Below are 23,393 nucleotides of genomic sequence, written 5' to 3'. Positions count from 1 at the left end.
AGGAAGATAATGACCAATGTATATCTGCTCAAATATTTTCAACGCTGGTCGGAAAAAGTAAAAACAGTGGAGGTGGGGGCTATCTTGTTACGTAATCAAAAATATAACTGCTGATCCCCTCCCTCTCCTTTCTTCGTCCATTTAATTCCCCTCTTCTGTGATTCAACCTGCACAAGGGCTTGTTACTATATATATATATGCATACATCGGAGTCTTGGGACGTGATAAGGTCCAATACCAACCGAACGAGAACTCATATCGTTAACCAAGGTCTTTCGTTCCAGAATTTATCCTTTATTATATCCTCATGCAGTATCGTTATCTCCCCATCAATGCCTTCATAAGGTTTGACCTTCTTCACTGATTTGCTCCGCCGCCTTATATCCCCGTCTTCTGGGGTGGCATCGTTTTCATCAACACCCGAGGGTGTGGGGTTGATTTGGTGAGCTGATCTTGACGAACTCGCAATTTCGACCGTCGCGGAATTTGCTGTATTCGTTTCGGAATCGGTATCATCGAGACTTAATCTGATGGATTGAGGATCTACCCTAACGCATATACTGCCTTTTCTGTACATCGCAGGGAGGTTATTGTAATTTATACCATATTTCGAATATAGTAATTCATTCTTATCTTTCGAGTCGGTACCCTAATAATCTCACATTAACACGAAATTTTCAGGAGAATCCCAAAGAAAATTATAGCTGACCTGTAAAGTCTTATTGGCTTCAGTCGTCGTTTGACCATCATTAACCAAAGCCCAAAAAGCAGTATTGTATAGATTATTTATATGGGCTAAAAAAACAATAATGTTGGTATTATTAATTTAGATTCTAATTTGATTGTTGATGAGGAAAAAGCGAGAAATACTTACTATCAGCTTGCCTCCATGCGAAATAATCTCTGATCTCCTTATCTGTCGGATATACTACAGCACGAGAATCGAAACTTGGTGGATACTTTAAGGGATCATTAGGGAAGAAATGGGACCAGTGAAAGACGTATGCAGATGTAAAGAGTGAAACAATTGATGAGGATATCTTGCTGCACACGATAACCGAATAATTATCACATCAATTCAGCATAATGTCTGGTAGAAGTTTGAGGTTATCACTTACCTGCGACGTCGATTATACAGTTTGGTATTCCGCCTCAATAAGAAGCTTGACAACCATTCATCTATCAACTTTCCCGAGTAGCACTCATTGATGAAACAAAGCAGAACGATTGCAAATGACGTAAAGAAGCTCACCTGTACTCGTCACTCTCTCCAAAGGCCAGTATAACATCCTTGTATTCATTCATAACCGTCTTAGCCGCTATATCCATCAGATCTAAAGCCCGCTTATCATTTGGTTTTTGAAATAAATGTGTATCTGAAAATCTTACATGATCCCCAAATTAGTCTACTAATATCTCATTGGTTTGATTATTCACCGAAGTACATGCAGTGCTCACTTGTGAAATCCACGACCGTCTATTCTGACCACTATGAAGGCATTCGGCATTATTGGATCGGGTAATTCATAATTTCTAACATACTCAAAACGCGATTTGGCCATCTTAGCTTAGCCTTTTCCTATTTGTGATTGATGCCTGAGCAGAGGAACGTTTTTCGGCTAATCAAGAGACGATAGCTAAATTTTGCGTGTTCGGATCGAACGACCCATTGCAGAAAACAGCGAATGACAATTATTGATAAATGAAGGAAACCTCAAACTTGTCAACAATTCTCGTAATCATACTTTCCCACGATGTAATAGTGATCGAAAGAACAAAACCAAATGAATGAAACTGTTTAAAAAAGGTCCCGTGCGTTCCAAGCTTTTATTGTTCCTTACTTGAATTATAGTAGTGATTTTCTCACTGATGTTTCTCCTTTTTTTCAAGGTACCAAATTACACTGACCTTCTTATCTAAGGGTTTAAATCCTAAGCTATTGCGTAAAGATTGGGTCTAACTATGTTTCGTATTTCTTTTTGCCACCCAAACAAAACATAAATAATAAACAAATTTCTCATGATTCCGGTTGTTATCAAGCATTGTGTTATACGACGTGATTGCTGCTAGATGTTATACGGATGCATGTATGCTGCGAAGCTGGTATATAAATGATGGTGAAATGTAGCACTGCACATAGCCTCAAGCCATATAAAAGAGCTAATGCGTCCTCTAGTAAAAGATCGGAGGTGTGCATCAACCCAAAGGAAAGGAAAAGAGTTAGATCATCAACGAAAGAGATATGCATTGATCTCCTGACACTTACCCCTGTTGTTACTCTGTTTGGTAAATTTAGTATGATCTCGCCAAATAATATCAATCCGCCACCCAAATTATAATACGTATTAAAGGAAGGACTAAAGAGAGTATCCAAGCGTATACAGTAGCCATACTCCAAACAAACTCAACACAATATTCCTCCTCTTTTTATTTTCTCATTTCATTTTAAATCTCAATTTTATTTCTTACTTTATATTCATCCAATATCAATTATCGTCTAATAATACAATATCAGACCAGTTGTCTGTGATACTACTTAAGTATATATATATATATCTATAACACCTCGTTTGTCACACTCATTCATTCTTACTATACTACAAATCCCAAGTCTTCCTCAATTTACGAATTAGATTGGATCATTCAACATGTCTACTGAAGAGAACAAACAAGTGAGTTCTTCCTATACTGCTATCCCACACAATATGAGTGTACACATCTGCTGGGTTGCGACATGGCCGGACCTGCTGGGTATCTATCGCGTTCTCAACCGGGCGTGATTATGGGCTTCCTTTCAATTCAATTTCGAGAAACCTTGTCTCGCCACTCGTCACACTCCATGTATCTCATTGGTTCTTTGCCCTTAGATACTATAATTCATGCTGTCCTGGCTTTGATCAATAGGATACAGCAGGAAACGGTCAAGCGAAAGTTCCCGCCTCCCACAAGTCCCTTGTTTAGATCATTGAGTCTGAACTGTTTGGAAGTTATCTCCCTTTGTTCTCTCGGTTCAATTCTTGTTCACCACCTCTTCCAGATCATACTTTCTCTCTTTGGCTTTTCATTCTTTTCCATTTTCCCATCTATAATTCCCAATCGTTGTAAACGAATCGCTGACCAGAGCTTGTCCATTGCTCAACCTGTAAATTTCGTATCGACAAACTCGCAATACTTGACCACACTCGCACGCACCTCTCGTCTCAATCGCACAAACCCTTATAACACATATCAATCTTTTTTCACTCCTTCACAATGGCTTTACTCGATCTCATCTCCTCTATCACCCACACCAATTTGTCTGGTGCCGCTTCCTCTTCGAAACCTACCGAACCTCAATCTGAACCTCCCGTCGATATCGACAACGACTTCCAAACTGAACATGCTGTCCTTACGGAACAACCTGATCATGAATCCGAACCGCAACCGCAACCTGAAACCCAATCTACTCCTGTTATCGCTGAAAATGTTGTGGACGCAATCGAACCCGAACCAATTGCTCACGTCACTCCTGAACCCATTGTGGAACAACCTGAATCACGACTTGAACCTCTGGCTGAGGATCAACAGATTCCTGCTATTGCTGAGACTTCTGCTCCAGCCGCCGAAGTACCTGCTCCTGCGGAAGTCAAAGAGACTCTCACAGACGATGTTCCCCCAGTAGAGGAGGTCGCTGCTACCTCAGTTGTCGAACCTCTTAAAGATGACGTGAGCTCGATCTTCACCGCTCATTCACTGACCGAGCTGACGATATATTGACTGCATCAGGTCAACAAGCAACCTACCGTGACTCATGCCGAGGCCGGCACCGCTCACACCGAAGCAGAAGCCGCTACTACCGTTGACGGTACTCAAGCTGACAAGCCAGTCGAGACTACCGAGATTTCTTCTGCTACCGCAACAGCCGCTCAGCCAGCTGAAACCAAGGAGGAAAAGAAGGAGGAGAAAAAGACCGCTGTCAAGGTATGTACAGTCGCTATCAAGCCTTCACATTATCAGCTAACAGAGCGGGTATTTATAGGAAAAAGTGGAAAAGACCAAAGCTGAGGGTAAAGGGTTCTTCGCCAAGTTGTTTGGCAGCAAGGACAAATCTCCCAAAAAGGAGAAGAAGAAGACTCCTAGGGTGAGCTGCGAGAATAATGCAGTATTCACTTAGCTGACATCCCTCTAGACCGAAAAAGCCGATCCCATTGCCGAGGCTACCCCTGCACCTGCTGCTGAGTCATCTGAGACCGCTACTGTTGCTCCAGTTGTCGAAACTACTGCAGCCCCCGTCGCTTCCGAAGTTACTGCTCCAGTAGTGGAGACCGCACCTCCACCTGCTGAACCTGTTGTAGAAGCTCCGAAGGAGACGTGAGTGTTACATACTGGCACTGATGTTTACTCTGGGTCTTCAATAGAAAGCTGACACGCATCATAGCAGTGAAGCTCCTGCTACTGCTGCTGGTACTTCCACCGAGCCAGCTGCTGCCAAGACGGTCGCTCCTGCCGTTGAGGAGACCGCCAAAGAGACGAAGGAAGAGGTACGTGTGATATTGCTGGAGTGACATATTTATTGACCAATCCACCTCGATCAAGCAGCCCAAGCCAAATCTCAAGGCTCACCGACGACTTTCAGCCCGAATCACCGACATCTTCAAGGTCAAGAAGACCCATGGCCCGGGTTCACCCAAGGAAGAGATCCCCAAAGAAGAGTCTGCAAAAGCCGCTGAAGGCGAGACTGCTGCTCCTGCTGCCGTCTCTGACGAAGCTCCTAGACTTGAGAAACCAGTCTCGACTGAGCCATTGAAGCTTGAAGAGGAGGTGAGTGGGGAAATTCTGACCGTACTGTTCTGAGTGTGGATGAATGCTGATGTACTTGCTTCCAGACTAAGTCTACTGGAACAACACCCGCTGCTCCAGTTGTTTCTGCTGCCGCTTAGATACTTATCTTGAAAGGTTCGATACTAGGAGATTATCTATTAGATTTCTTTTTAGCCCTGTTCTTATTCGTACCATTGCTTTATACGCCCCACACCACTAATTATAAGATCTGAGAGCCAGATCGTCTCCTTGTTTGATCTCGGTTTCTTGTTTGGATCCTCACTCTGTATACCTCTTTTTAACGATACGTTACTTCAATTTCGACCTTGTTTATAATGATTGATTCTCCTTCACCCCTCAATTGCCGCAGACTGGTATCTTGTAATTCTTAGAATACGACTGAGACCAGTATGTTGATAGTCTCACGGGCGATGCATGGTTTCTTGCGACTATTGCACCATTATGCAAGCATGAAACTAGAAAAGAGCAGCTTATGGTGTCCAGGCGTTAGAAACATTGGTTGAGAAATAGGCATGCACCGGAACATGATCCGAATGATGGTAAATTGAGTCACGGTAATTTCGGCAACGATTTATTCAACACCGAACCGATTCACGATTAATATGTCATTCTTTCAGCTTGCACTTCCCCCTTATATAACACAAACCGATATTGCTATCATTATCCTACACTCTTTCCAACTCCGACCGCCGCAATCCTATACCTCTTCTGGCTAATTCATCGTATATCGCTACGAAGTCGATCCGACAAAAACGCACTGCCTTTGGTCTTGACAGAATTTCTTGGAAGATCAGATCTGTTCTGCTTAGACAATAATCATACAAGCCTTATAATCGAATCGACATCACCAGCTAATCTAGATCTATATTACATCAAAACGAGGAGCGTATCTTGTAGTCACATTTAACAAAATGTCGTCATCATCATCATCAAATTCTAATAGTTCAATAATAAAACCAAATACAGTACCTGTTCCAACACCTACAAAAACAGTTGGTGCACCTTTAACATTACTTGAAAGTTTTTTATGTGGTGGATTAGCAGGATGTGGTGCAGTAACAATTTCAAATATACCTGAAACAATGAAAACTAGATTACAATTACAAGGTGAATTACAAAGACATAATCCATCTGCACCAAAAATTTATAAAAATGTTTTTGATGTTTTTGTTAAAACTTGGAAAAATGAAGGTATAAGAGGTTTACAAAGAGGTTTAATACCTGCATATGGATATCAAACTTTATTAAATGGTTCAAGATTAGGTTTTTATGAACCAATTAGACAAAATTTAAATAAATTAATAGGTAAAAAACCTACACAAGGTGTTGTTTCAACTGCTATTGCTGCTGGTGCTATAACTGGTTGTATAGGTGGTAAGTAAATTTTTTTATTTAATTGTGTTTGGCAATATAATTGTATCTAGACCGGTATATAGTATACTTTATTCTTAAACCAAATCAGTAAATCAACTGATATTGTATTTGAATACTTAGCCGCTCTTGGATCTCCACTTTTCTTGGTCAAAGCTCGTATTCAAGCATATTCACCTGCATTCCCTGTAGGAGCACAACATTATTATAAAGGCTCATATGATGCTTTGAGTACTATTGTAAAATCAGATGGTGTCTTAGGTTTATGGAGAGGTGTCAATACCGCTATTTTAAGAACAGCCATGGTGAGTTGAGTACAAATCTTTTCTTTCTTATTCTCTTCTTGTTAGTATGAATTCCACTAATGTATTAATTGATGGATTAGGGATCATCCGTACAATTACCATCTTATAATCTTGGAAAACACTATTTGACCAAATGGGGAATGAAAGATGATTCTTTTTGGACTTTCTTTTTGGCTAGTTCTTTATCCGGTGTATGCGTGTGTATAATGATGCAGTAAGTTGAAAGTTTATTCAATTTTTTGTTGAGATAATCAGCTGATATATTATTGAATACTAGACCTGCCGACACTGTAAGTTTAAATTTTGATAATTCACCATCATGTATAAATTAGAAACATGAATAGTAAAATTTGATCGTAATTTTGCTGATTTTCGATGATATATCATTAGGCATTAACAAGAATGTATAATCGTTAGTCTAATACACATCCCCCTTCAAGATGATCGTCTTATTCAAGTACTTACTGATCAAAACTATTTTATTTGAATTCGTAGAAAATACCGTCAAAGATCCTATAACGGGTAAAGTTAGAGGAGCATTATATCAATCACCTATAGATTGTTTATGGAAAACTTTTAAAGCTGAAGGTATAGCAGGATGGTATAAAGGTAATTCCATTTTTTTTTTTTCACCGATTTGAGATAAGCTAATCATTTTCTTTTTTGGAATGCGAATAAGGTACGACTGCACACTTCTTAAGAATTACACCTCATACGATATGTACTTTGGTTTTTAATGAAGTAAGTTCAAGCTTTGTTTTATAAAAAATATAAATTTTTATCTTGATCGATCGTAATTGTAAAAGATATTTAAATTTCGCTAATCCTTTTTTTTTTTGGTATTTCTTTAGTTAATCATGGCTCAATATAAGAAACTTCGAAATTAAATTGGAGGTAGAGAGATAGGCGAATGGTCAAGCACAATGATGACGGCCAGTACGGGTATAATTCGAGGGTACGGGCAACTTATCACTTCACCATATCTTGGCATAGGGAAGTATAGGGACAATATAACAGTCATATCCATATAAACAATCATACGCAGATGTATAAACCAATAATAGCATGGCAATTACTTGCAATACATGAACGAACAAATTACATGATAAACAAGATACTAAGTTTCCATCCATACTTATCAAAATAAGCCTCTGCTTTCCTCTCTTTCCAGGCACATCTCCTACCTCCAATATTATGCTAGGTCGAGCTATTATGCCTCGCTTTGCCATACAGTTGTATAGCTTCCACAATAGGTTTATTGATACTTGATCAATCGGCAATGCGGTCTCGATGCGTCTTCGAATTTACACGAATATCCGCATCGATGGGATGACCATTATTATAACATCGACCTAAACGATTTTGACTCGACTCTGATCTGTTGTTACACTCTTCTCCAGAATTCCTCTTTCTTAATTTTGATCATCAATCAAAATTCTGTAATTCCAGCTTGACTAGGAGCCACACTTGAAACATCATCTTCATGATCTCCATTCAAACCACCTTTATATCCATAAGCATATAAAGATGCAGAAGCAGCTTCACTAATTAAACTTCCTCTTCTTTTTCCCATTCCCATTCCAACTCCTAAAGAAGGTTGATTTGTTTCAACTCCACCTAATCTATCAAATTGTGAATATCCAATTCCACCTGATCCAACATTCGTAGATTGAGTATTCCCGTGACCATTGTGGTTTGAAGAAATTAATCCTGAATCAGTAGGTTGTTGGGAAATGACTGACGATGCGTATCCAGTGTATGTTTTCGGTTTATTTCCACCGGGGAAAAGAGGGAATGCAGAATTAGTTATTGCTTGTGAGATTACTGATTGAGCATCGGAAGGCACAAATGACATTGTATTGTGTGTCCTGTAATACGATGGATCAAATCGACCGGCGGCTGGACCAGGTACTCTGCCAACGGCTGTAATATAACCGCGTCAGATTATGGATCTAGATACACTGTTGTATTTCTGATGTTATCATTATCACTCACTTTTATCCATGTATTCATGTGCTGGACTTTCTCTTCGCTTGAATGGATCCATGGCAGCTGCCAGAGACTTCTTGGGTCGAGAAAATTGTATCATACTTGGTTGAAGATTGCTCAAAGGTCCTTCGACGAAACACGATTTCTCCTTGTAGTGGGTTAGCAAGTATAACCATAGTGGGTGCTATAGCAGATCAATGTGGTTGATTAGCTTTAATTATAGAACATAGCGCACACGGCTGACTTACCTTGCTCAATACTTTCGGATTACCCAGGATGACCGTCCCGTATTTAGCTCGAGTCAGAGCAACATTCAAACGTCTAGGATCATTCAAGAATCCAATACCCTGATGTTCATTTGATCTAACACAACTTAGGATGATATAATCTTTCTCTCTACCTTGGAAAGCATCGACCGAAGCAACCTCGACTTCTTTATAAAGATCCTTCTTGAGCGCACCGTGAAGTTGCATATACGAAGCAATGTAAGATCGTTGACCTTCGTAAGGGGTGATAACACCAATTTGTGCAGGCAAAACACCCGATTTGAAAAATTTCGTCACCATTTTTTCAACGTTGGAAGCTTCTGTTCTGTTTAAAAATGAAGTTCCACTTGAAGATATTTCTTCTGTACCCAGATTTTGGTGGAAGAACATCGGTGTATCGCTTACTGGCCAAGGGAAATCTACGTTCTTTCGAAGTCTTTCGGGAGCAGTTACACCATTTTGAAGGGTACCTTCATAGAACATGTTTGATGGGAATTCGGACAAGCAAGGGTGCATTCGATATTGCACTTGTAAACGAATCGGTCGATTACCAAGGATGACCAGTCTCTCGAAAAGAGATTGAGATAAGCCGGCTCGAGCAGCTTTCTTGTTCATGATTACTGGACCTAGTTGTTGATGATCACCAACAAGCACAACTTGTTTACATCCCATAACGAGCGGGATCATACATTCTAATGACAGGTATCAGTAAGCTATACTCTGGCGGAGCTGGCTGAAAGCAGACTCACCCGGTTCAGCTGATTGCGTGGCTTCATCAATCAACACCGTCCTGAATTTGAATTTGGCCAATCTAGGATCACCAGCACCGACACAAGTGGTACAAATAACGTCCGCAGCATTGAGTATATCCTTTTCACAAGCCCTGACCAAACTCTTGTACTTTCTTTCATCACTTTGACTCAATTCACCTTGATCGTTTCTGAGCTGGATAAGCTTTTGAAGCTCCGGGTGGGTATCGGCGTTGGCGACTTGACTATGTAGGGATAAGAAAGCGACATCTGAACCGAGAGCTTCTCTCGACTTTGCGGCAACTCGGACAACTTTCAAGCCGGATTGGTGAATCTTCTGACAGAGATGGTCGACAGCTACATTAGATGGAGCGCATACGAGGACTTGACCTGGATTCATCTTGGCTAAGTGATAGACAATCGAAGCTGAAGTGACAGTTTTACCGGTACCTGGAGGACCTTGAATCAAACTCAGTGGCTTTTGCAAAACTGCTTTGACAGCTGCCATTTGGGAATGATTCAGTTCTGGTAAATTGGGTGCCGAAAATCGTTTAGGCATTTGAGTTCGTAGAACTTGTGGTTCAAGCTCATGACCGAGTAATTTATGATACTAAAGGCTATCATTAGCTTTATTGGACTGAATCTGGCCGGTGACGGATGCTTACAATGTATCCGCTAACACTCTTTTCATCTATGGCGAAAGTCTTCATGGCAGCCTGCATTCTATCGAAACTTGTGGCCTTCCAAACAAAGTCGACCGAGAAGCCGTGAGTACAATCTGAAGGGACGCCATCATTTCTTCGCAACTCCAAACAAATTTCATCGGATACATCTGAGCCGTGATGAAATCAGCTTTTGGGTCGATTGTTCATTCAATCTTGATATCACTCACTATTGGGGATCTTTATTACACTTCCGATACCTTCCCATCCTTCACTAGTACTACTTCCACCCCAACTTTTAGAGTTGAAGGCTTGCATTCCCTTAATCCCACCGGATGTTGTCCCAACGAATTTCAATCGAAGTTCATCACCTACTGCTAATCTGACTTCACCAGATTCTAATTTAGGCATACTGAACCATGCTAATCTCTTTTGATTCAAACCCATATCCCATCGTACATTTATATCATTCTCAGTTTGAGATTCTTTCATACGTTTATCGTAATCTGCTTCTATCTTTACTAGAGGTCCGAAAATGTTTTGATACTGATATGCATCTTCGTACCTACGATTCAACTATCAGCTCAATATTCTCTATACAGGTATGATTGAATTTAGACTCACTTTAGTAAAATAGGCTGCATTTCCTCTTCACCGGATTGAGCTTCAGCATCTTCTAATTTTGCTTCAGGATTATCTCTCCATAATTCTTCCAATTTAGATATTTGAGCCAAAGAAATTTGTCTTGCTCGAAGTTGTTCAGCTTCAGAAGGTATTTTCACTAACCAAGATAAAAATTGTCGATCATCGATAATAGCTGACCATTGTGAAGTATCCCAATTAATATCTCTTGAATTTGTTAAAGCTGCACAAGGTTGTCTGAAAAAAAAAAAGATGAGTTAATCGCCTGATCCTGAAAAAAAAATTAATTTTCAAAACTCACCGACAAAGAAGTACTACAACAGTATCACTCTTGGCAGGGATGAAACCTAACATGAAGACATTCTTACTACCGCAATTGTAGCCTAAATTCAGAATAAGCTAAAAACCTTGCGAAATTGACAAGTAAAAAGAAGCTTACATTCTGGTACAGTATCACCTAGAGCACTTTCCTTGTGTAAAACTACTTCCTTATGTTTTGCTTTAACAAGATGATTAACAATATGAGATGCTGAGGTATTTCCACGGGAATTGCAAAACCACTTATTACAATGTAAGCACTAAACCGAATAGAAACAGTAAGCAAATTTTTTTCAACAACAGGAAGAAATAAAGCTTACTTTGACTACACATTGAGGATTATGTATTCCACAATACCTACATTTAAAATTAAATTACAATTAGCTTCTTTCAAAGTTTGACGATAAATATTGAGATCAAATTGGATTATAGATTTTCAAAACTCACGAGCAAGCATGTTCAACACCTGCACCTAACATTTCTCTTTCTCTATCTTCAAATTCATCTTCACCATATCTACCTCCTCCTTGATTTCCATGTCCAAATGTAGGTGTTGAAATACCTAAATCGTTAAAATGTGAAGTAAGATCACCATTTATAGTTGAAGGAGCTTGATTTCCATTTATGACTGAATTAGGTATTGCAGAATATACTGAACCTAAATCATCATCTTGAGGACCATACTATAACAAAATAAACGATATAAGTAACAACACATTTGAAGAACATTCACAGAAACCAAGTGGCAAGTTATATAACAATAGATCGATTAAGATCGATGATTGAATTTGAATGATTTCAACTAACCTGAGAAGCTCCTTCAAAATTCGAAAATTCCATCTTGACCTTTACTTCTACGATTGAATGATGAGATGAAGAAGAACCTTAAGGAGAATTAGATGGGTATGTACACTAGTGATGAAATGGTAAAACATATATAAAGAATTTCCTTTCAAATACAATCCCAACAAAGTAAACCTAACGAACAATGACAAATAAGCGAACCGGCGGTCATCTCCGCTCTTATCCCCTAACCCGGTATTCATTCATTATGATAACAATAATCAATAATATGATTTTAAAGAATACATTGTAGATTACAAAAATAATACAAAATGTACAACTATGGATTGTTATGTTTATTTGTTCCTTCATATGTATTGTAATTTCTTTTGTTTATTGATCAGCTAAAACTGGATGCACTATGTATGAAATGACTTGATGTTTGTATTTATTCATTAGTATTTTTACAGAATACAGATGTGAAAGATAAAATAGTGAGACGATGCAAAAGCAATGAATAGTCAATCTGATTCACTTTCTAATTCGACCCAAGCAAAGATCACTTGACATTGTACTCTTTCTTCATCCTTTCTCTTCTAATCTCCCACTTACGTCTCTCTTCCTCTTCTTCATCCATCAATCCCAGAACAAGTTCCTGTGGGGTATCATCTTCAATCGCTTTATTATATTCTTCTTCCCATCCTTGTCCCCATTCTTCATCTTCTTCACTCTGTTCAGTATTAGATGAAGTCGTAGTTGGTAGAACTTCCGAAAGTGGTGAGTCATTGGAAGACGATAATGACGGATGACTAAGTGAAATGGAGTCTGAATCTTCGAAACTTAAACCTAAACTCGTAGTATCTTCTTTTTGATTCTTGCGTTTAGATCTCGTGTGTTGAGCTCTCACATATTCCCTCCTCACTCTATCTACACCCTCGCCTATACCAGAAGTTACTGTTCGTATAGGTATTCTAGTTGAAGTCCACCTAGATGACTTTGGGGCACCGTTAGGCAATCTCGGTAATTGGGTAATAGGCATTTCTTCCAGAACAGAATGTAAAGCTAGCAATAAAGGTTCATCAAACGGTTTGACATATTCCGGAACAGGTGAAAAGGCTCTGACTTCATCTCTGAATTCGAATTTATGTTGTCGAGCTTCGAGATCTAAGATTGAGAGTGGAGTGTATTCGTCGATTGCTGTAGCGGAGAAGAACTCGACTTGGCGCGATAGATAAATAGATGCGGGCAGGATAGACGGACTGAGGTGGTGAGTGCGAATCTCAGCATATGCTAGACTCCTGTTCACAAAATCATTTAGCTAGGATCATTGCAGTAAGATCAAATTGCTCACTTGGATCGGACAGTCCGCTCTTGATAAATGCATGCTTGACCTATACCCGACATGTTGTCTAGCCAGACCTGATCTTGTGACGCCTCGGGCAAATTCCAAGCCGCTTTGACAACAGCTTCTGTCGAAAAATCTGGACCTTCCCCAAAAGCTTTGTTTTTCATCATTTCGGTCAAAGCGCTGCCTCGGCGTAGTGAAGTCTGAGATCTCTCGTCAGTGGACTTTTTGCGTTCGAGTGGTGTGACAGATACACGCGCCAGTTCGAAGGTGTTGGTGAAAGGGCGGTAAAGAGGGATGTCCTGACAGAAAGTCGTCCTTGATGACGGATGACGTCGATAGCTTTGGAACATGAAAGGAGCATCTTGAGCAAAGAATGTCGAATCATGAGAGGAAGACGGATGACCTGCATCTTGCTCTGAGCCCCGCGGTCTTAGTCTTGCGATTGGTTCCACTGTGACTGAGAGCGGATGAAGTTGTGGAGAGTTGACTAATCTCTCTATGGCATGGGTTGAAGCGGTAGGAGGCCCCCCGGATGGTGTAATAGGAAATACATCTGCCAGAGTATAAGCATCTTGGCATATCTGTTAAAGACGGTGACTTACGGACAGTTCCCTTGCCAGTTCCGACTCCGATCCACCTCCCGTCTCTAGCCCAGTTGACCTCTTTGACATTCGCCGCCGTATAACCTCGTTTAAGCTCATATAGATGCCAAACATGACCTTTCACATCGCCCGCGAGCTCGACCGTCTCAATGCCCGCAGGACGAATTTCAAATATATGGAACGATCGTCCGTCGCTCGGCGCTGCGAATAGTTGAGAACCGTCAGGTGAGAACGAAAGGTATGTTACAGCTTGGGACCGATTGTTAGATAGTCGTCTCGGTTGGTGCGGCTGGAGAGGGTCGATGGGTAAAGAGGATGTGGAAGGCGGTAAGCGAAAGTGAGCAACGGTCTCGATATTAGCTCTGTCAAGCGACGATAACGGCGATTGACTACGAGCGGCGTTCGCGTCTCGATAGGTAGTCGAGTAAGTTCGCTTGGCTTTACGAAGCCTTGATCGGCCAGCAAATTTTGGGAAAAGATCGACAATCTTGATCCATTCACCGCCAGATTCAGCAGTAGCAGACGAAGATGAGGTCAACATCGGTGTGTCTTCTAGAATGCTGGACTCTCCGAGACTTCTGCTTTCATTTTCCGCATCTTCGGTATCTTCGTCCACCAGTATACCACTAGAATCGGAAGGTGCGCTTTTAGCCAACCGAGTGTTCCGAGCCCGATTAGCAGCTCTCGCACCCATCTTGATACCAGCCCAAACACCTCTAGCTACACCTCCTCCTATCTCGACCGCCGATGAGAGAATCGCTGCCTGTGTATCATTGTTTCCACTTGACAAGGGGCGCCTTCGTTCAGTGGAACTAGGTCGAGAAGTCGATGGTCGCAGGCTTGAGGACGTTATGATCGTACCGAGTGCATCTGGACCGGGTGCACGAGGGGGTTCTGCAGTGACGAAAGCCAATAGCCTGCCCGCCTGGGCGATAATTGGAAGACGAGTCTGTGGATTGAGAGCCACTTGAGTGATTGGTGAAGAAGGTAACGGGTCAAAGGTAACGGAATTGAGTATATGGATTGCAGGAACAGGTTGCGATACGGTCTATGAGATAGAGATTAGCAGGAATGATCACCGATGCTGAACAACGTGAATGCAACTCACGACAACTAAGATATTAGATGACGATGATACAGCTGCCAAGTTGCCAGCACCTAATTCAACGCTCCTGATAACGGAGCCTGTCCGAAGATCGATGGCGACAAGTCCTAATATCCCTTTCCCTGATTGTTTCTTATTCGTCTCCAAGACAACTGCGGCTATCAAATATCCACACGAATTCTCATCATTCTGCAATAACGTAAAGCTCAGAATTTGCTCGACGCCTCCGAATTCGCTAGAAACATTCACATTGCAATCAATGCTAGACCGTTTCACATTTTTGTCGTATTTGATTGATGGCAGAGAGATGATTTCTTCCGGAGCTGGAAAGGTTTCCTTGATATGTGGATCAGCGGCGATACTATCTTCGTGAAAGGTGAAGATTTGAAGAGCGTGGGTCTTGGAAGTCGTAAGCAGCAACGGACTACTGACGAGCATCAGCTGCGATCCAGAATACCAGAACCAAAAGGCAAATTATCCCTTACATTTTACCTCTTCCATCGCCCAGATCCCCTTCTTTCCATATACCCCTAAAACCATCTATGATTTTCCCTGATCTATGGTCGGTTGCGATGTGTGTGCTTGATATGAAACCACTAGGTGAGGTAGGCAAAAACCCTTTCAAGGTTGTCATGCTTGCTAAGGAGGGAAGGTGAGACATGATGGGACTGAGTATTGATGGAGATGTATCACTGAAATAAAAGGCGTTAGTATATGTTTAAAAAAGCCCTTGGTAGTTAAACTAAACGTATAGCTCACCCCATATCTATTGCTATATACCATAGACGTACCTACGTCAGTCGTCTGAGATTCGGATAGGGAGCGTGGGGAAGAAAGTACGCACGGATTCCTTCTCTCTTCCTAGTACGCCTTCTACTACCCCTACCACTGTCGGAAATGTGTCGTTGTCGGTCGCGGTCGACATTTTCCGACGTGGGCATGGGGTGTAATTGACGCGGTGCAGGTTGAGTGATAGCAGTTTGGCTAGCAAACTATACTAATTGTAGGCTACTTGTGAATCGATGATAATGATGAAATGATGGACAGTTGTGTACGACAGTAGATATATATGCGAGATGAGATTTGGTAATCAGGGATATGGGGTCCATTATCGCACAAAGGTATGAAAGGTGGGATGATCAATATCAGCTGTCGGTCTATCTATAATCGGTATATCCGAGTGCATAGGTACTTACACGTTATCTTTGATACGATATGAAAGGAGAAGAAGGCAAGAAGTAGATGGACTAGCGTGTAAAGGTGAATCCTATATATCAGTTCTAAATGAACCTCCTCCGCTTTGTTCCCTAGATTAGTCAAACTCTAGTTCGAGTTGATGGGTGGCAATTTAAATTGAAGAAAGACAAATGACGACGCGTGATTCCGGTTCCGATTTTGTGTGTAAGTGTGTATATAAGTGTGTATATGTTGTAGGAGAAGGGAAAATGTCTTGACTAATGTTACTATAAAGTGTATTCCAATTTGATGTAATCCTTGGTATGATATGTCGCTGTTGTGTTTAAGAAGATGAGGACTCTGTTTGTAATGTGGTTGAAGGGGTCGTGATCACTTTGTAACAGCAACGCGGTCAAATAGGACAATAACAATCAACATTACTAGATACGGTCCGGCAATCGCAGTCCCCAGTCATCTCCCCGTTATATCATTCGAGTCAAATGACGATCAACTTACATAATAATATATGACTGAATTGCCTTATCAGTATTATATGGGGAATTAGCTTTTCCTATACAATCCCACGTGGTTTGTAAGGTGGCAAATAAACCTGAAAATATAAGTTAGATATATTATTATATTGATAATTGATGCGCACAGACTGTGTAAATGCATAGTGTATTAGGTCCTTTTTCAATGCTACAGTATCAAATACTAGGGCAAAAGGATCAATAAGGTGATGTTTGCACGATTGACATGTTTTCCTTCCATGAATTAGTCTTTCTTTTCCTTTCTTGTCCTCAGATTGGAAAAGAGAATCGATCAAATTACCAGCGAGTTTTGCTATTACTAGAGTATACCCCGCTCATCAAGTATCCCTAAATTGCTCTACTAAGGGGAAAGGGCTATAAACATTCCGCTGAACGCCAGAATTCGATAACGAGAGAGTCGAAGGTTATATCAAGTGTACTTTCTCCTCTCAAGCTGACGCGATACTGAATTTGTAACTCGCAAACATTCAATATCCATCCCTTCAACAAACCGTCAAGATGCCGACATCTCCACATGACGAATGCGAGACGATCGATTGCACACAAATAGCGAAACAGGTAACCACGGCTACTTCATATGCTCCTCGTTGGGAAAGACAAGGATCCATTCTTGACCTTCCTTTTTTCTCTCCCTCAACTACATTCCAATCCCAAAAACAAGAACAGCCGACACTCCTACCGACGCCTGCACCTTCGCCTCCAGTTTATACAGTACCGCCTTTCCCGTTATCAGAATCAGATTTTGCTTTAGCGGAAGGTATAGATGATGAATTGCTTCGAAGATTAGAAAAGGAAGTGAAAGCTAAGAAGAGGGCAGATCATAGAGCAGTAAAGAGACAAAAGAGAGAAGAAGGACAAATTGCCACCCTGAGGAGGATCTCAGAAAATTCAGAAGGGCTGCAGGTGTTTCTTGTTGATGATGATGAGGTTAAGGATGATCTCGGGGTTGTGAGTCCAGCTGAAATGTCATGATCGGACACGAAAGGCTGATCGATCATCTTATATGTCAGGAAATTACTCGTAAACATCCCAATGTCGAAGGCAAACACGAACATAAATGCTCAAGCGAATTATCATCAGAAATAAAGGATATGGTCAACATCATGGAGACCCAAGATACCTTCCATTCTTTATCGGAATCATCATTAGCGCTGCAATATGAGGAATCTCAACAATCATCCCAAGCTTCGGATTCTCTACCACACTGTTCAATACAATCACAATCATCAAGCGAAGATTCATATCTTCCTACACCTTCACCATCACCTACAAAAGTTTCATATAGTAGTAATTTCCAAGGTGTTATGATACCTGACACTAAATTCGGATTCGGAGTATGTTTGTGAATATATAATATAGACTTAGAAAAACAGTAAGGAGGTGTTTTGATTCACGAACGAAACGCCTCAATTTTTTGAGTGATCTCGTCATTCTGTAATTATATGTTTTTTCGGTAATTTTCAATTTCAAGTGAAAAAGAAATTAGACAGATCAAATGAGTGCTTTGTACATTAGTGCATGTTCAGTATATCTTTGTACGATAATAATTCCTTCATGCAGGTAATTTCCCAAGTACCATTTCAAAGTATAACGAGCTTCACTACCTGAAGCTATCACTTTCATGGGGACCCTTTGATTTGACAGTTATTAGGGTATCTTTTGCATGATATTTACAAAATGTATTTTAGCAAGACATGTCAGATTGCTACTTTTACTGGATCTTATAATAAGATCGGCTTTTATAGATTCAAACCCCTTTTCGATCTGCATATGCGCTGGGTCAAATATTGACATGACGAGGTTTCCGATCTGGGAAAAACGAGGAGACTGATTTCTACAAGATGACTTCGGATTGGTTGTTAGTGAATTAGAAATCATCTGCGATGGAAAGTTTAACTTGCTCTCCAGGTTTGAAAGGTGGTAAACCTAAATTCGAATAACAATATCAGCTAATAAGCTCTGGAAGAAAAAACAACTGAATGATATTTTGACATACCTAAATAAGGACAACTAGAACATCTAAAAGCATCACCAAGATAACAACTTCCACAACTTGAAGTTTTTTTAGCTTCTGCTCTTTTTTCAGTTGGCCAAATACCTTCTATACCAACTGTTGCATTTTTTAGATGTTCAGGAATATCATCATCACCTTCTAAGAAGAAAGATTTTTGAGCTTCTTTAATTGTTAAATTAGTTTGTTCTTCTTCTTTTTCTTCTAATTCTTTTAAACCACATGTACAATCTTTACATGCTCTTCTTCTTTTAACTTTCTTTCCATCATTTTCAGGAAAAATACATTCAGGTCTTTGTTTATCTTCTGGAGTTAATAAACTTTTACCACCATCTTCTAATAAAGGAGAATCTAATGCCCATAAAGCTGCTTTACGTGCTTTATCACCTGATCTTTTTAATGTCAATGGTTTAGCTGAACCTGAACTTAGAGATATAGGTGCTGAAGATGGAACAGGAACGGAAGGAGTAGAAGGTGATGTATAAGCAATAATGGATGACGATGGAGTAGGAAGTAAAGGTGTAAATGATTTCGAAGCGAGTAATGTATGTAAAGATGTTAGATCGTTTTCAGAATGATTTGTTGGAAGATGTATGAATAATTGAGTTGAAGGTGGTATGCTTGATATAATAGTCGTTGGGAGAGGTAAAGGTAATATCAAGTGAATTGTAAGAGGTGAAGAAGGAAACGTTGTAGCTAATGATTCGATATCAACGGTTTTTAGCTGTTGGTTCATCTGAAAGGACAGTTTACTATAACTTCATCACTCACCATTATCCAAGATACGATCTACCATTTCTCCTTGTACATTCCCACCTCGATTTTTTAATTCAGTCAAAATCGATTGATATTCCTGTATCCTTTCCATCGAACCTACAACAACTTGCATAGTAGTATTCGTCGAGGAAGAAGCGGTGGCAAATCCATTCATGACTGTCATTTTGTTAAGGTTTGATGTATGTTTGACTGGTTAAAGCTATAAGAAATCTTCGAATTTGGTTGACGGGGATGTTCTTAATAGCAATGGAAAGTGTTCGACCTGTAAGAAATGGTTAATGATGTAAGGTCAAATGATTTTTCAATTTTAGTAATAGCAAATGATGATATTATGTGATTACTAAGTGGAGGAGTTTTGTATTATAAAAGCTGACTCACTCACTATACAAACAATCGGGTTCGCTAATCTGTGCTACAGTGGAAAAATCCTTATTAATAGGTAAATTACGTAATAATCTCATTTTTAATCGTCATGATATATTTGATCCCGATTTACATACAGTACATTGTGGCATTATATATAAATACCCGTGTGCAAGTGGGCATCCATTAGAGCAGTCTATCAGATAGGCTGATCGAGGATCTGACGTGGATCGATGTAGGGGATCATTCATTTCGTCAGTCTCGCTAGTTCCCCTCCCCAAGAGAACTAGCCCGGGACTAATGCAGCAACAAGGGTAGGAATATCAAATAATTTAATCAGATAAGAACGTGATCGCGTCTAATATCAGGTCAAATCAATCCACGTCAATTCTTGTACCGCGACGTGATTCGCATATTGGGGTCATGATTTCCCATAACATCAAACGTTGTTTCGTAGTCATCGTTGTTCAGGAATCAGGACGTACGATTCAGATGGTAATCCGTAACCTTCCGAAAACATTTGTACGATTGATCTAAATGAATTCAAGTCATTCTCATCACGTTGCACACCATCAACATAGCTCTGCATGACCTGCACAACAGGAATCATAAGAACAGCATGATTGTAGTAATTTAAAAACACGTCATGCATGTGTAGATAAACCGAGTTGCCGCGTTGTTGTATATGATGATTGGGCTTCGGGGAATAAAATGGCGTTCAAATTGTTTATACAGATACTTATGGATCTCGCAACTCGGTCCGAAGGTAGCTGGGGAACACTCGCGGGGAACTTTCGCTATGTCAAAATCAATTATTGATTTTGTAAAATGAGCTCCTCCGGGAATTCGGTGCAAAATTACGTTAATCATTTTCGCACATGATTAATTAGATGTTTTTTTGGCATCGATTCGGTACTTTCAAGTCAAAATAAGTGGGGCAGAGGTCGATTATTTAATGATTGCCAAACGCGTTGTTATTTATCTAGATCAGGTCGGGATCATTGATTCGGGGGATTTCGCGGTAATCTTCGAAGAATGGATCATCCTTGGAATCCTTGATGATCATGAGACGATTAACCCTTTAGGTACTTTTAGCTCGGGCGGAAGATTCCGAGTATAATTGAGCACCTCATACTGACGACATCCAATTTCATCATATAATAACCTATAATAGAATAAAAGGAGCACTTTCTAGAAATTTGAACTCCCTTTTTATGTCTCTGCCCACATACATACAGACCTTTAAATAATCTACATCAGTCCGAATCGCAATTACATATCAAAGCATTAATCTTCTACTAAAACATTCTTCATTTTTAATTAAATCTTCACTTGAACAATAGCCCAGAAATCGAATACAACAACCCTACCACCCAGTATACAATCATATTAAAAAGAATAAATTCGCTTTTCATAGACTTACTTAATCACAAATACAAGATGACTTCTCTCGCACGACCTATAAATTTCCCTTCTTCTTCTAGACCATCATACGATAGATCAATCTCAGAATCACCATCACCTTCTTCTTCACCTAAATCATCTACTATCGAACTAGGATCATCACCTACAAAACAACAACACCCATGTCCTCATTTAAATCAGTTCGTTCAAACTCTAGTGAAAGCTTATTGGGGTCAAGAAGGTACTTCACAAAAACGTTAAAACAGTGAATTTCTGTCATCAAGCAGCACCCGTTCCACATCTCATCCAGTCATACATGTATCTATATACGATCATACCATTTGTCTTCCTATACAAAAATATCATGTAAATAACCGTTGTATATACGCGACTTCCGAGCGACATGACCATAATTGTAGATAACCCATAATATTCGCTCGCGCTCAACAGTCGTTCCAGACACCCACAATCCCTAATCATCTAGCTCCTCTCCCCTAGACTTCATCCTGCTCACCTGTCTATACCGTCCGCAAGGTGCCCAAGGTGCGCGAGCTATTCAAGAGAGACGAAATGGATACACCAGGTAAAAGAAATGAGAAGGGAAGGAGTAATAAGGAGGATGTTATTATCATATAATATGTACCTGTTGATAAAAGACCTATTGTAGACAATATCATAATTAGATATGCATACGCATGTTGAACAATAAGATGTGAAGCTGTCCTGCAGATCAAGCTATGCTGGATTCACCTGTCGTGATTGTATCATTTAGAGATCGGCTTGGGCCGAGACTCTCTTAGATTTGTTAGCTTATGATAGGGTCAAGATTGATCGCCCCTTTTACCGTTGTTTTTTTCGTTGTTGTTTCTCATTTTGTTATTTTTTATTCTCTTTCAAGCTCGTCAAAGTACAGTCAGATATACTAATGCTTGTCTATATTGATTGTCTCTGTGTATATTCTAATCATCGTTCTGATTGACAATATCCGAGATTGTATAATACTAAATATCAAGACCTGTGCATGTGATGCAAGAAAAGCATATTTTTGTGGATCTGTGCGTTAGTCAATTTCAACGATCAAAAAAGGATAAAATCAAACCACACAACACAACAAAAAGAAGATATTATGCCTCGTGACCCTCTTTTTTTGTTTTGCGTTGTCAAGGCGAGGTCAAAACTAGAAAGAAAACGAAATGATCCTTAGTTGGAGACTTTTTTTGACCAGACCGGCGGTAAAGCCAATGTCGTCATTACTAACACTTACTATTAATTCAGATCTCTCGCTTTTCACAAGCTACCATTTTGACAATGTGTAAGAAGGAAGATGATATGCATACCGCTTTGGGGCACCGAGATCAAATACTGTGACTGATGCACGTCCCTAATACCTATTCCAAATATTCTCAAATTTTTACTTAGTCTGGAATATTGAATATTGACAAATGAGATACATAGAAATAGCTTCTTTGAAGACACGTCACATATGGATACTTATCAACGCCCTTTCTTATTCTCTTTCTCGTCTGCTTTGATTTAAATAATCATTTTCACCATTTCTTCTTCTTCTTTTTCTTTTTGTTTTTTTAAATTGAGTTGGAAACATAGGTTATTTCTTATCAGTTCATCCTTTCAAATTATATATCCATCAAACCCTTCAAAGGCTTTTCGAAATATCCCATTATACTAAATTTATCATATAACAGAGCCTTTAAAGGAACCTTTTCACCTTATTTCTTCAGAAGAAATCCTCCGTATCATCCGAACCATCATTAACAATCATCAAAAAGTTTCTACCCATCCTTTGCATCTCATCGTGTAAGTATTATCAACTTCATCTTATTTTCCAATCTAATTTCTTTTGATGATGATGTTGAAGATTAGAAAATGATTCATTGTCTAGATTTGTTGAAAGAAGATATGAAACGTATAATTGACCCTTTTGTTTCTTTCAGCTTACCATACAAAAATCCCTCACTTCCACACAACTTCACACAGTATATCAACAAAAATTCCGCGGCTTTGTCATTTCTTCTCCTTATTCACCTTTTCACAATTATTCAACAGAGTAAACGATATTCATACACAATTAGAAGGGATTTTTTAACAAGTTCAAGTTAACTATACATACAAGGTTGGTTTATCCTATTCAT

At 39.8% G+C, this 23,393-nt stretch overlaps 8 protein-coding genes across 8 annotated transcripts; 4 read left to right on the top strand and 4 right to left on the bottom strand.

The window, feature by feature from the left end:
• Nucleotides 1-253: 253 nt before the first annotated feature.
• On the bottom strand, nucleotides 254-1,562 carry I206_106611 (uncharacterized protein; the record flags this gene model as incomplete). The annotated part of the gene is made up of 6 exons (XM_019159192.1): nucleotides 254-649; nucleotides 710-795; nucleotides 875-1,044; nucleotides 1,119-1,163; nucleotides 1,253-1,384; nucleotides 1,459-1,562. 6 exons carry the CDS (start codon nucleotides 1,560-1,562, stop codon nucleotides 254-256), a joined length of 933 nt encoding a protein of 310 aa, XP_019007864.1.
• A 1,690-nt stretch (nucleotides 1,563-3,252) lies between these two features.
• I206_106610 (uncharacterized protein) lies at nucleotides 3,253-4,919 on the top strand (the record flags this gene model as incomplete). The annotated part of the gene is made up of 7 exons (XM_070203352.1): nucleotides 3,253-3,705; nucleotides 3,766-3,960; nucleotides 4,019-4,120; nucleotides 4,169-4,350; nucleotides 4,421-4,520; nucleotides 4,576-4,800; nucleotides 4,866-4,919. 7 exons carry the CDS (start codon nucleotides 3,253-3,255, stop codon nucleotides 4,917-4,919), a joined length of 1,311 nt encoding a protein of 436 aa, XP_070059453.1.
• Nucleotides 4,920-5,732: 813 nt separating this feature from the next.
• I206_106609 (uncharacterized protein) lies at nucleotides 5,733-7,384 on the top strand (the record flags this gene model as incomplete). The annotated part of the gene is made up of 8 exons (XM_019159194.2): nucleotides 5,733-6,195; nucleotides 6,316-6,497; nucleotides 6,578-6,711; nucleotides 6,775-6,787; nucleotides 6,888-6,909; nucleotides 6,993-7,106; nucleotides 7,177-7,238; nucleotides 7,349-7,384. The coding sequence occupies 8 exons, from the start codon at nucleotides 5,733-5,735 to the stop codon at nucleotides 7,382-7,384; spliced, it is 1,026 nt and encodes a 341-aa protein (XP_019007866.2).
• Nucleotides 7,385-7,926: 542 nt separating this feature from the next.
• I206_106608 (uncharacterized protein) lies at nucleotides 7,927-11,963 on the bottom strand (the record flags this gene model as incomplete). The annotated part of the gene is made up of 12 exons (XM_070203351.1): nucleotides 7,927-8,420; nucleotides 8,493-8,670; nucleotides 8,735-9,444; nucleotides 9,502-10,111; nucleotides 10,167-10,333; nucleotides 10,394-10,728; nucleotides 10,788-11,042; nucleotides 11,107-11,188; nucleotides 11,245-11,383; nucleotides 11,444-11,480; nucleotides 11,571-11,806; nucleotides 11,931-11,963. 12 exons carry the CDS (start codon nucleotides 11,961-11,963, stop codon nucleotides 7,927-7,929), a joined length of 3,276 nt encoding a protein of 1,091 aa, XP_070059452.1.
• A 502-nt stretch (nucleotides 11,964-12,465) lies between these two features.
• Nucleotides 12,466-15,622, bottom strand: I206_106607 (uncharacterized protein; the record flags this gene model as incomplete). The annotated part of the gene is made up of 5 exons (XM_019159196.2): nucleotides 12,466-13,204; nucleotides 13,258-13,807; nucleotides 13,857-14,904; nucleotides 14,965-15,385; nucleotides 15,447-15,622. The coding sequence occupies 5 exons, from the start codon at nucleotides 15,620-15,622 to the stop codon at nucleotides 12,466-12,468; spliced, it is 2,934 nt and encodes a 977-aa protein (XP_019007868.2).
• A 1,564-nt stretch (nucleotides 15,623-17,186) lies between these two features.
• Nucleotides 17,187-18,034, top strand: I206_106606 (uncharacterized protein; the record flags this gene model as incomplete). The annotated part of the gene is made up of 2 exons (XM_019159197.1): nucleotides 17,187-17,636; nucleotides 17,699-18,034. The coding sequence occupies 2 exons, from the start codon at nucleotides 17,187-17,189 to the stop codon at nucleotides 18,032-18,034; spliced, it is 786 nt and encodes a 261-aa protein (XP_019007869.1).
• Nucleotides 18,035-18,555: 521 nt separating this feature from the next.
• Nucleotides 18,556-19,639, bottom strand: I206_106605 (uncharacterized protein; the record flags this gene model as incomplete). Its single annotated transcript, XM_019159198.1, has 3 exons — nucleotides 18,556-18,614; nucleotides 18,685-19,395; nucleotides 19,471-19,639. The coding sequence occupies 3 exons, from the start codon at nucleotides 19,637-19,639 to the stop codon at nucleotides 18,556-18,558; spliced, it is 939 nt and encodes a 312-aa protein (XP_019007870.1).
• A 1,640-nt stretch (nucleotides 19,640-21,279) lies between these two features.
• I206_106604 (uncharacterized protein) lies at nucleotides 21,280-21,504 on the top strand (the record flags this gene model as incomplete). The annotated part of the gene is made up of 1 exon (XM_019159199.1): nucleotides 21,280-21,504. The coding sequence occupies one exon, from the start codon at nucleotides 21,280-21,282 to the stop codon at nucleotides 21,502-21,504; it is 225 nt and encodes a 74-aa protein (XP_019007871.1).
• Nucleotides 21,505-23,393: the final 1,889 nt, after the last annotated feature.

This window comes from Kwoniella pini, chromosome 9, assembly GCF_000512605.2.
Source record: "Kwoniella pini CBS 10737 chromosome 9, complete sequence".
Classification (NCBI taxonomy): domain Eukaryota; kingdom Fungi; phylum Basidiomycota; class Tremellomycetes; order Tremellales; family Cryptococcaceae; genus Kwoniella; species Kwoniella pini.
This window is presented reverse-complemented; position numbering and strand designations above follow the sequence as displayed.